The 12,118-nt window shown below is 44.8% G+C and overlaps 1 protein-coding gene across 2 annotated transcripts in view; it reads right to left on the bottom strand.

Annotated features, from left to right (window-relative positions):
• Positions 1–12,050, bottom strand: part of CFAP299 (cilia and flagella associated protein 299) — a 213,428-nt gene extending 201,378 nt beyond the window's left edge. Inside the window, exons 1-2 of one of the 2 annotated variants that reach the window (XM_066995948.1) lie at positions 11,113–12,050; positions 9,408–9,532 (exon numbers count right to left, since the gene is read on the bottom strand). In XM_066995948.1, coding sequence (XP_066852049.1) covers positions 9,408–9,532; positions 11,113–11,172 — 185 coding nt within the window. In that variant the 5' untranslated portion in view covers positions 11,173–12,050. Of the gene's footprint in view, positions 1–9,407; positions 9,533–11,082 lie in introns of both variants that reach the window. The other variant, XM_048074431.2, reaches the window with a different exon arrangement.
• Positions 12,051–12,118: the final 68 nt, after the last annotated feature.

The following is a 12,118-nucleotide window of genomic DNA, read 5'->3' as shown; positions in this document are numbered from 1 at the left end:
AAAAAAAACATGCTTGGAAATAAAAGATTTCATTTATCTCAAGACTGAACACCCTCAAATACCTCATGAATTCATTGAAAAAGATGCATGAAGATCCCAAGCTAACACACCACCACACAGAAACTACTTTTAATATACAATTGTTGCCTGGATTTAAAAACAAAACAAAAAAAACAATATTGACAAGACAATTGAAAGAAACATGACCAGACATGATTCAGCTGAAGCACGAATATGAGAATGTGTGAGGAGGAAGACTCCTGCTGTAATGAATGCCCCGGTGCTGAGATCTCTACCTTGATTTGGGAGGAAACTGATGGCTGCCACCTGCACTCTGAGTGAGACACTAGGTGTGCCAGCATGCAAACAGCAGCCAACACCCTGCAGGAGCATTATGGAGAATTTCTGAGCACCACAATTGTAAAAGCAAGACAAGATTTAGCCACCAAAGCAGTAGAAGAAAATTTCTCTCACATGGTTCTGCATGGAAAACCACACAAAACTGAAGATATAGGGCCTCCTATATCATCTACTACCAGCTCTTGTCTACTACTGTCAAAGGGTTTCACACGTACTCCAGCTGCTTTTTTTCCTGTTTGTTTTTATTCCAAGTAATTTTAACAGCAAGTTTGGGGGTTTGGGGTTTTGTTTGTAATAGTTCGTTCTAGTACCCTAGTTCTTTTACTAAGTTTAAACGTAAGAATCCACATGCTACTGCCAAACCTGATGCTTACTTGTAAAAGGGCTTAAACACAGCTAAAACTCGGATATGGAGACATTATTACTATTTGCCTTTTAGAAACTAATGTAGTGAATTCTGTGAGGATTCAGTACCTCAGCTGGAGTGCAAAAAGTGACATTATCTGAAAATAGGCTGCCTTGGTGGGGCACAACATGTCACAAGTTCCTAGGAAAAGTCATGCAAAGAACTCTCCTTTTTGATGTTAGTTTGTAATTCAGCGTACGTATCTTGTGAGGCAGCCCAAGCTGACAGCTGACGCTGCCCCCACCAACTCTGCAGCCCTCTCCAGGGATATACACCAGAGAAGATGTTGGCCTTGTTCCTGTGCCACTCACACATGGAGTGTGAAGAAAAACAGCAGAACATCTCATAGCAGAAACAGATCCTAGAAGATGAACTAGACAAACATGTTGCATGTTTCCAAAAGCACGCAGAGTTACACTATAAGATGCTCTGTCGGGAAGACTCATGAAAATGCAACAGTTCCTCTTCCAGTAGGTGGCCCTAAGAAAGGGGCTGAATTCTCAGCTGAGGCAGCACTGCCCAGCCTCGGTGCTGCAACTGCTCAGTAAGAACCAAGCGAGACTGGCTTTTACAACTTTGCTCACTTGGTGCCTATCCGTGCATCAGCTCCCCCACAGGAAGGATGCAAAGAAACCAACAAGCTTTACGCATCAAAAACTCTTAACTTGAAACACTGAGCTGCCTGTGATCCTCAAGCAGGTTTGCACTCCAAAGGAATTCAGGCTTTGAGCAGTCAAGACAGCCAGATATGGAAATGTTTAGGCAAGTAGCTTTGGCCAGACCTTTAGTTTCTGTACAGGTGAAACATGTACATTTGTGAAAGCTGCTTCCTTACCACAACAGAGCTCCTGCCGGTACCTTTTTCACAACTCGCCATTCACTACATAGGAGGTGGCCAGGAAGAAAATTCAGTCTAGTCCTTGGCGTGGGCCTGCAGTTCTCCTTTTACTTTGTTGCAGAGGAGTATTTCAGCTCAACAGTATGGTTTTGCAAAAGATTGAAATGCTTGATATACTTCAGAGGAAGAAAGCTCCTTTGTTTTTCAGTTAATACTGAGCGGCTGAATTTCAGCTCTTTGAAGATGCATGCTCACATGGCACGTTAGCTGGAAGAAGATGCAGACATTTCAGCATCCCTGCCTTAGGCAAAGTTATGCCAAAAGGAAATAGGTATCAAATTCTTCATCAACTATTTATCTTTTCTAGATATTTAGCACATCTTAACTAGGGTTTGTTTTTTTCTATCTATCTTGTCCAAAAGAAATCTGAACCAGCAGATTATGAGCTGCAGAAATCCACAGGCAAATCCATTTCCTGGACTCGGTTTCCTTTGCCTGAAGATTACTTGCAAAATAACAAACCATCCCTCTGAAAAGGAAACTTTTTCCAGCACCTACTTAAACACATTTCATTTATTTATTCCAAATATTTTCCCCAAACTATCCACAATTTATAAAGAAAAAAAAAAAAAAAGGACCAATTTGTTCTTAGGCAAAGAATGTTGATTACTCTGACACACTTCCAGGTGAAAAAACATTTCTGTTATTGTAACAAACTCACTGCCTAGAGTAGAAAGCCACCCAAACACACCTGGACCTCTTCAAAAAACATTTGATATTGTATTCAGGACATTAAGGACATAACACTTGGAATTATCAAAAACTGCTCAGGTGTGCAAGCAATTGGGGGACAGCTGTCACGTGCTGCAAAATGAATGGTCCCCAGATATGGTAAAAATTGTGATGATATTTATGTCCTTCCTTACCAGGACATACAGGAAATGGAAAAAAAAGGCATTAGAGGTATATGATCATTTACAGATTTATAGTTATTTGCCTGAAAGTGAAGACTGAACGTAGGTGAAAGAGGCTTTATTTTTCTAGAGAAATTGAGCTTTAAAGAGGGTGGAAAACCTCTAGACACGAGACTGGTGTAGGTGACAAGACAAAGCAGGAAATGCAGAACAATTTTAAGCCTCATAAGGGATAGAGACCACAGCCATCAGCACCTAGCACTGATGCTACCAACTAGCACAGTTCTGAGACACAACCAACTAACTCATCTCCCACTATTTAATTCTACTTTGTGCTTAAGAAGCAAGGGTGAAATAATTCTCAAGCCCACTCCTTTCTATGGCTGGAACTCAGAAATTTCAAATCGTGACAGAAGCACAAATTGCTACCAGACATCTGTATCCTCAACAAAAAAACATCAGAGAGTCGGTTTTCTAAAAAAGAGTAGGAGTTGCACTTGTCTCCTTCCTTCATTAGTCTGAGAAAGCATGCTGCTTTGTACTGAATGGCTAAGAACAGGATGCTGCTGCTGTTACAACAGCAAAACAAGCAATAAAAACGTAAAGAGAAAGCTGTGGTCTCCATCCTGCTATCAGGTTTAGAGTCAGGAATGGGTCATCCTCCCCTTCCTACTAAGGTACCAGTTTAACAATCTCTAAAGGAGCGGGTGGAGAAGGAGAAGAAACATGGAAAGAGCATAAAGATGTCCAAAAAAGATATTTTCCCTGGGCCAGAAGGGCCACCATGAAATATTCATAAGGCTGTTCCAGATTGCTCTGTTTACCTGATCTTGAATTACTGAGACATGTGCAACCTTCAAACAAATTCAACTCCGAGAAGCCTTCCAACACTGATATCAATCTAAATGTTATCTACGCATTATGAGCTTATAAAAAGGAGGAAGAACAGGAGAGGTCTAAGATACTCCTGCCATGGATTTTCTTGCACGTTCTCCAATTCTTACTCACTCTGGTTGAGCCAAGAAGCAGAATGTCAGCCACGTGACTGAAGCCGTCTGGCCTCTAGTCCCAGCAAGTGCTAGGAGCACAGAGACATGTTGATAGGAAATATAATGAACCATACTTTTTCCATAACATCACGGAAAAAAATTTTATCAGAGCTTAGTAATGGCTCTGGGGGAGATTTGTCAGGGGACAAAAGCAGAAGCAGCTCTCTGCATCTGCAGGGCCTAGGCTCTGCAAAGCCTCCGTGGAACTTTTGTGGTTGATTCAAGGCAAAGGGGGGCACCTTGGTGCCTTCCACCATTTTGGCCTAGGAATGAGTAGGTTCCTTCCATATTTTTAATGCCAACTAAAAAGCCAGAAGTGTTTAAAACAGTTGTCCCTCAATCTAGCCTGTGCTGTGAGACACTAGCCACCCCAGCAATCTAAGAGCATCACACATTCCCTGTGTCCTTCCACTAAGGCAATTGGATGCACTTGCTAGCAGAGTCCCTACCTTTCTCCTTTGTCTCTCCTCAGTGAAGGCGCTGTCCCTGTCCAAGCCTATATTAATTTATGAGCCACAATGGGAAAGGCAGGGACCTTCCGCATTCGCTCCTTCCCAAATCACACCGCTTTCCTCTAAAATCCCCAAGTGTATTCAGAGGTCACTTCCTGTGTTCCTCTATGAATCAACAGATCCATCCCTTTCTGCTTTTTCTGTCTGAAGGAGCATCTATGCGATACTCGGCAACAGCTTGAATCATAGAAGGGAAGTGCTCTGGAAGGAACTTCAACAAAGAGGTTGTCATTTAGCTTTTCAGTCTCTTCTTGGCAGCCACAGCTGATTCCACAAGGCTTGCACTGCACAGAGTCACTCTAGCACAAGAAGGAGAAGAAGGTTTGAAAGAGTCAAACTCCAGATTTGAAATCTGGGCACTGAACAAAGGCTTGCTTTTGACAGACTGCTCTTTTGCCTTTTTGTTTGCAGGAAGAGCCGTTAGACCACTGGCACACACATGGAAGACCCTAACCAACAATTTTGTTAGGAAGATGTTGCACTTAACATCATACATATCTAATTGTTTTGGGATTTGGCATTTCCCACATCGCCATACATTGAAATACATTAGAAGTATTAAGTTACCGTTAAGTACAGAGTCCTGAAGTTTACATATTTCCATTGAATTTCATAACACTGAGGAACACTTTTAAAAAAAAAAAAAAGAGAGAGAATGGCTGCAGACCTACTATTGACCCATGTACAGAAACACTCGTTTTCCAGCCTGTTTGTAATAGGAACAGATTTTAATTGGACCTGTTTGTTTTCTTAAGAGAAAGATCCCTATGCATAAAAACGTGTTCTGTGGACAGAGGTGTTTCTGAGCCCAAACCCCCTGGGTGAAGGAACAGACGAGTAGCACAAAGGGATCAGACACCTAAAGAAAGGTTAAATGAACTGTGCTCAGCAGGACGCTTGCTGAACATGTGAAAGCAAACTGATCTACAACTGTCTCAGGCTGAGAGCCTGCAGAAGTGAAACGAGCTCCCCCTTCTGCTCCGTTTCCTGCTTCCTATGATAAATGCTAAGGTATCTCCTCAATCAGGTAGGGCACAAGACAAAAGAGAAGGTAACATCTGTCACGCGGTAGCCTAACACACGCCCTGGGAACAGCTGGCTGCAAGGTTCCATTTCCTCCTCAGGAGGATGAAGCTTAAAGCTTTCTACCACCCAGGAGCATAGCCGAGCTCAGTCATTTGCTGCTGTGCCCCCGAGCTCCAAGGCTACCCTGCAGGCTATTTGCACAGAAGGAACATTTCTGGGTTCACCTCCCTGCTCCAAAGGCCAGTGCTTGTGTTTTAAACCACAGAACAGCAGCCCTGGGAGAGGTGCTGCTATCCAGGACACTCTCCCCTTCCCATGTGTGCATCTAGACTGAGGGGCTACTAAGTCACCCTCATGCTCTTCTCAAGAGGGGAAGAAAAAAAAAAAAAAAGAAAAGAGGTACACACGAAAAGGATCCATTTCAGAGGACAGAGATACAGCAATCCATTCCAGAGCAGCCTGTACCCAGACACTATTTTTGCATTTCTCTGGTCAGGGCTGTAAATATCCCTGCCCAGAGGTAGCCATGTGGCACTTCTAACGCCCTGCCTGTGTTTTTAAGCACTGATACTCTGAACAGAAGTAGCAGCCTTTCCTTCCACGAACAAAATTAACAAGGATAGTTCCAGTTGCTTGTTTGTTCCTCCTGCCCCCTCCTTGTCAGAGTCCATTCATACCACTAAGCTGTCAGCCGAAGCTCAAGTGCTGTGAATCTTAAGTGGAGGGAGGCCCCTCCTGGCTGCATCAAGTAAGGCACTCAAACCCTGCAGCAGAGAGACGCAGGATTCCTGTCCAAAATATCCTCCTAGTTTCAGCCACCGCTTCTCGGCCAGCTTCGGTAGCTCCATGCATTTAAGACAGGGAACAGAGACAACTCAAAGCTATGGAATCCACCCCACGACCAGGAGCAGTGTCAAAGACACCTGTCCAATATGGACATGGGTAGAGCAGGAGTTGAAATGGAAGCAATTTGCAGTTTTATTTGTGGTGTTTAAAATTAAATCCTGGAGGTAGTGAAGACTCAGGTGCAATTCCGAAGTCACTTCACGTACATGTGAAAGCAGAGTAGCCCCCCTATAAGCAGAAGCATTAATGCCACATTAAAATCTGGCTACGGATGTCATCAAGTCCATGCAGCAGGATCCAGGCTTCAAAACACAAAAGCAGTTACAACCTATTGCTGCAACGGTATCTTGAGTCAGAATAGGGACTTAAAGCACCAGAAGGCAAAACTGTATGTGCAGTTGAGAGGAATAACAGTTCTTTTCTGTCCTTTCTTCATTTAAACAGACATGCACTGATGTCAGAGTTTTATTTATTTTAGGATTTTTCAGATGAAACACAGCTCCTCTCTAACATCAATATCGCAGAAGTTACATGAAACTTTTCAGGAACATGAAATTATCTCACTTCTGTCAGGACAACAGAAAGAACCACCAAGAACCTCACAAGCATTTAGTGATGGTCTAATAAAAAATAAAAATAAAAAGGAAAAGGAAAAAAAAAATCACAAAATCCACTCTTGTTTCCAGTTTACTGGTGTTAAAGAAAAGCAAACCCTAGGGCTCAACCCTCTTCAATTCAGATGCTAAAGGAACACATGTACAACCTTGTTGCTAAGAACAGAAGGCATTTTCTGCTTCTGAGTCTCACAGTCTGTGGTTCACTTTTTATTATCCTGTTCTTTTGTTCTTAGCAAAAACACACCCAAAACTAAGACTGTGACCATGTCCACTTTTACTGGAAAAAGGGCAAAGGATTTTAAAGGAACTGATCTTTTACAGACAACCTCCCCCCACCAGCCCACCCAAATCCATTTTCTGCAACTTGTACACATCTTATTTTCACCATTTGTAACAGAAGCCCTACCAACCCTACCAAGCACGTGCCTTAGCTGATGAGGCTATTTAACTAAGCAAGAGGCTTTTGGAAAGCTGAGGTAAAGATTCAGTAGAAAACAGCATCAGCAGTGAACACATTTGAAGGAACACACTGGCCCTTCTGATCAGGACAGCTTTGCAATACGGTAATAACATGTCGCTACACCAAAGCCGCTTTTTCTACTGTTAATTAGTCAAGACACAAAAATGCAGCTCTTGAGCAAACAGTGACCATTACATTTAAGAAAATTAAAAAAAAAAAAAAAAACAGAAAAATAGAAGCGCCCAAAGAATGAAAACCTTCTTTATGCTTAAGTTGGCTACTATTCGAAATCATCTGTTGATTTCTGTCTTGCTAGGTTGTTGTTATTCCACAAGAACTAGGCTTAGAGCTCATTTGTTGCAATTTAGAGCTTCCCTGTTACTAAACTTGGTTTAAGGCAACCCCAGTTCCAAAAAATAAGTTTATGATTGTTTAGTGATACAGCTGCAGAAGCAGGAGGCACGACAGCAAAAGTCTGCCAACTAATGCAGCCTGCGCTAAGTGTTTCGAATGACAGAGAGAGGAACTCTTAAAGTAAAATGGGAGTTATGGAAGCCCACTGCAAACAGAGCATCTGAGAGTTCTGGTTTTAGTTCTTCCCTCTGCCAATGCAATCTCTGTAAGATTAATACCGATCAGCAGTCTGGAAGCACGCTTTACAAGAACATTACAAGACCAGCGAGTCAGCTGCTGGAGCTCAGTGCCTTCTCTCCTGATGTCATCAACCCAACACTCACCATCAGCTTCATTTGGCTGCGCACAAACTGAGTACCAGCCACATGCTGTTGGAAGTTTAAACATGTAGGACACAAAATAAATCCTTTTTGTCTTTATTCAGATAATTAAGCCTTCAATTCTGCAAAATGAGTTTCCCCATATAATGAAACAACAGTCAATTATTTGAAAAAAGCTTAAGTTATGCCTGAAATAGAAATTGTTACAGGACTGTACATGAAGTATGGTGTTAGCGTAACTACTCCGTACATATGTTCTCAGCCCACAAACACTATGAAAGGCACTTGATTAATGCTGCTAAATTAGTAAGAGATAATTTTACTGTAGTATGAAAGCAGAAGAGCACCACAGGAGGAAAAGATGGCTCAGCAGCTCTACTATTCACCCAGCCTCTTGATAAAGAATGCATTATTACAATGGTATATAATTTACAGCAAGGCACCAAAAAAAGTTGGTTATTTGGAAAAGGGGAGAGGTGTTTTTTTGTGGGTTTTATTGTTCTTTTTTTCCTTCCCTCATGAGGTATACGAATGGAGAAAACAGAAGAGAAAACAGTTAAATGTGTTAACACTTACAGACTGGCTAAACAGAGTGAAAAAAGGCTAACAAAATGTATAGTGGAGGGAACTGGCCCCAAGATATGATGAAGCTGCTCTGCAAAGCACTGAGTTCTCAGCGCAATTTGAGTTTTCTTGGAAAGCATGTGCTGTAGTTACACGTGCTGTAACAAGTATGAGATAGCAAAAGCCAAAAGGAAAAAAAAAGCCTAGAAACCTACCATATGCACTGCTTGAACTTCCTTTGTCAGAGACTTTTGGAGATTACATCTATGCTCTTTTCAAGGGCTTGGAAGAATGGGAGAGAAATAACTGACATAAAAGAGCTGACACCTTGTAACGATATCCAACCAGGCCCTTCTCCTGAGACATTTAAGAGTTCCCAAGTGCTCATTCTCATAAGCCTAAGAGTGATATGTTTCAGCTACACTAGGTTAAACATGCAGTCCCACAGCAACCTCAGTCTCCCTGACCTCAAGGAAACACTAGCAAAGGTCCAAGACTAACTTACCTATTGCTGTTGACAGGAAAAGGACTGTAGACTACACGACTCAATCAACTCAATCCTCAAAGCCTAACAATGGCCCAGGAAAGAAAAGGTTTTCCTTCTCATATGCTACCTCTTTCCCATCAGTATGTTCACCGTACTGTAAATATTAATCCCAGAAGTCTGAGATGTTAGAAAACTGCTATATCTTGGCTGCAGCTTCAAAAAGACAACCTGCCTATCAAAGCACACTACTTTGTTCCCAAGCAGCAATATTTCAGTGTCTCAAACATACCTACCACCTTCAAACCATAGAATGTACTGAGTTGGGAGGGACCCACAAGGATCACCAAGCCCAACTCCCAAGCAACGTAGCTGCCTCATTCCTCCTGCATGTCCCTGACGGGTATTGGAAGCAAAGGGAAGGGTGTGGAAACACAATGCAATCCCTGCCACAAACCAGGCCTGACAGACAGGACTCTGCTTTTGGGGATGGCTTCATTTGAGGGAGAGAGTGGGAGGAATTCAGCAGGGGTGAAAGAACTTCCAGAAAGCTCCAGGGCAGGTGCCCAGTGAGAAGCACCATGGGCACGCACTTACTTCTGAGGAGCCGATGCCGTGAGTCCCGCTGCTGCTGCCTGCTGGGCCTCGAACTCCTCCTGACACAGCACATCCCCGGAGCCGATGAAGCCAAGCCTTGCCAGCTGCCGCGCCACCTCCTCGCTCTGTGGGAGGAAGAGGGACGAGGTTAGGAAGCAGGTTCAGCACTGGACCCCAACTGCCCCCACTGACAACTTGAGCTGCAGGGACATAGCTCTGCTCTGCACCCAGAGGAACCACCTCCCAGCAGGCCCCCACACTACCTTGCAGATATTCTGGCAAGCAGGGAAGTGCTCCTGGGCCCTTCCTTAACTAGATAAAATAATTGGACAAAGCTGAAGGCACTCTGCCCAACACCCCTGTGAAATCAGCTGCACCAAGGCAGGCAGGGCTGCAGGTAACCTGTGGGCTGTGCATCACTTGAGCCTAAGGAAGATCCAAAGCTACAGCTCTACATCACCTCACCAAGAGGGCTTAGGCACTCGGTGTTGAATGCCACCACAGATGCTGGCAGACCCAAGACACACCGGTCAGCAGCAAAGGAAGCAGAGCAGCTGAAGGCCTGCAGGTTCCTTCCTGCATTGCTCTGCCTGCACCTCACCGAGGCCTCAGGAAAGAACAAGTGTCTTGCTTTTTATATGTCTGGCTGGAAAATGATTCCTGAGGTTAAATTAACCTCCACACAGCAGAGTAGCACTGATGAGTTCAGTGCTCAGGCAGTGAGGTATTTCCTCTCCAGGCTGGGGTACCTGATAAGCTCTGACAGGCAAAATGCCACAGGAAATACCTCCTGCCACTTCCACCCATCCAGGAGCTCTGGCCAACTTTTCAGGAGCTGCAGGATAGCTGCCAGAAGAGGTCCAGGTTTCTTAGAGCCAAAAAGGATAGGCAGCTGCTTTCTGAGAGCCGCTTTCTGAGAACAAACCAGTAGGCAATGACCATTTTCAATACCTGTTGCCTCTAAGCGTGTGACAGAAAACCTTTTGTGACTTAACCCAAAGCGTTTTCCACTGAGCAATGGGCACTGTAATTTTTAGAGACCAAATATTCAGCGGTCAGCACCAGCTGAGTATCACCATGATGTGACTTGTTCAACCACGCGCATCCCTCACTATGATTCAGGCTAGAAGTCATGCTTCATAAGCACTGGACACAGCAAGATCTTCCCCGTTTTGTCTAAAAAACAGTGCAGCAATGGCTCAAAGGCAGCATTGCACATCAGAGCCAGCCCCATTGTATTCACGTCATGTTGTACGTCTAGACAGACGGGTGTTTTCTTGCTGTCTTTGGCTTCTCTGGGCAGACCTCAGCTACCAAACTGCTGCTCACACAACAGGCTTCCTGGCCATGACCTGCAACTTGAGGCTTGCTTGTGAGCTCCCAGAACTTCTGGCTAGCCCTGCTGCACATGTGAGCTCTGCTGCCACGTCCCACGCTCCGCTTCAGACCGAATTCAGCCCAGTTGGGGGGCTTACCTGTACACAGCGGCCACACCACCTGCAAATGTCTCACGCTGAGAGAAGCGGGGCAGTTAGCGGACACCAAACACTTTGCCAAGCAGCATTTGGCCAACCCACCTCCCCTCAGGAGCCCAGCGCTGCTCCTCCACACCCCACCCACACCCCGGGGCGGCTCGCCCCACGCCGGGACCCCTCTGCCCGCTCCCAGCGCCTGCCTCCAGGTAGTAGAGGTCCCTCGGCGTCACCTGCGCCTCCAGGTACTGCTCGTAGGTGCCGAAGGGCTGCTCCGGCGGCCCCTCAGCCATCGCGCCCTTCCCGCCCGCCGCTGTGGTAACGGCCGGCGCGAGGACGCCCCAACGGCCGCCGGCGGCACGCGCAGCCCGCGCCGCCCGGTCAGCGGACGCCCGGCGGGAACGGGGGGGGCTGGTCGGTGCCCTTGGGCCTCTACCTTCTTTTATTTTGGGGGCTTTTTCCTTTTTTTTTTTTTATTTTTGCTTTTTGTCTTTGGTTTTTGCCTTTTTTTCCCCTTTTTTTGCATTTTTCTTGCTTCTTTTTGCTGTTTTACCTTGTTTGCTTTTTTTTTTTTGCCTTTTGCTTTTTCCTTTTTTGCTTTTTTCTGCTTCTTCCTATTTTTGCTTTTTTTACTTCTTCGCCTTTTCCCCCTCCATTGCTCCTTTTGCCCTTTTCCCTTTTTACTTGCCTTTTCTTTGTCCTATTTCTTGCTTTTTTTGCCCTTTGCCCTGCTTTTTTTGCCTTTTTCCTCTTTTCTTGCTTTTTTTTGCTTTCTGCCCTATTTTTGTTTTTCCTTTATTTTTGTCTTTTTCCTTTATTTTTCTTTGCCTTTTTGCTTTATTTTTTCTTTCTTTTGCTTTTTTTCCATTTTTTTCAGCACTTGTTAGCGTCATGCTTTGAGCTGACATTCACAAGCGCCGCGCCTCTCTCCATGCAGTTCCGTGCCTAATGAATGCCTGAAACCTTTTTATATCTGCAAAGGCTGTGGTAAAAGATGACTCAGAAAGCAAAGGGAAGAGGAAAAAAAATACCGAGTTTTAGGAGTCGGTGCACATTGTGCAATAGCACCGTCTGCAGCTTGCTGACAAAGAGCTCAAGGCATCATGCAAGTGTCCTGTAGCGGGTGACGTGCAGCAGGGCATGTGTCCCGGTGCCCTTTGCAGGGCTGCCTGCAGCATGCCTGCTCATTAACCCCGCGCCTCGGAGGCCAGGCAGCTCTGTGCCCCTCGCAAAGGGTTC

Source organism: Anser cygnoides, chromosome 4 (genome assembly GCF_040182565.1).
Source record: "Anser cygnoides isolate HZ-2024a breed goose chromosome 4, Taihu_goose_T2T_genome, whole genome shotgun sequence".
Lineage (NCBI taxonomy): Eukaryota > Metazoa > Chordata > Aves > Anseriformes > Anatidae > Anser > Anser cygnoides.
Note: the sequence above shows the minus strand (reverse complement) of the source record. Positions and strands in the feature narration are given on the sequence as shown.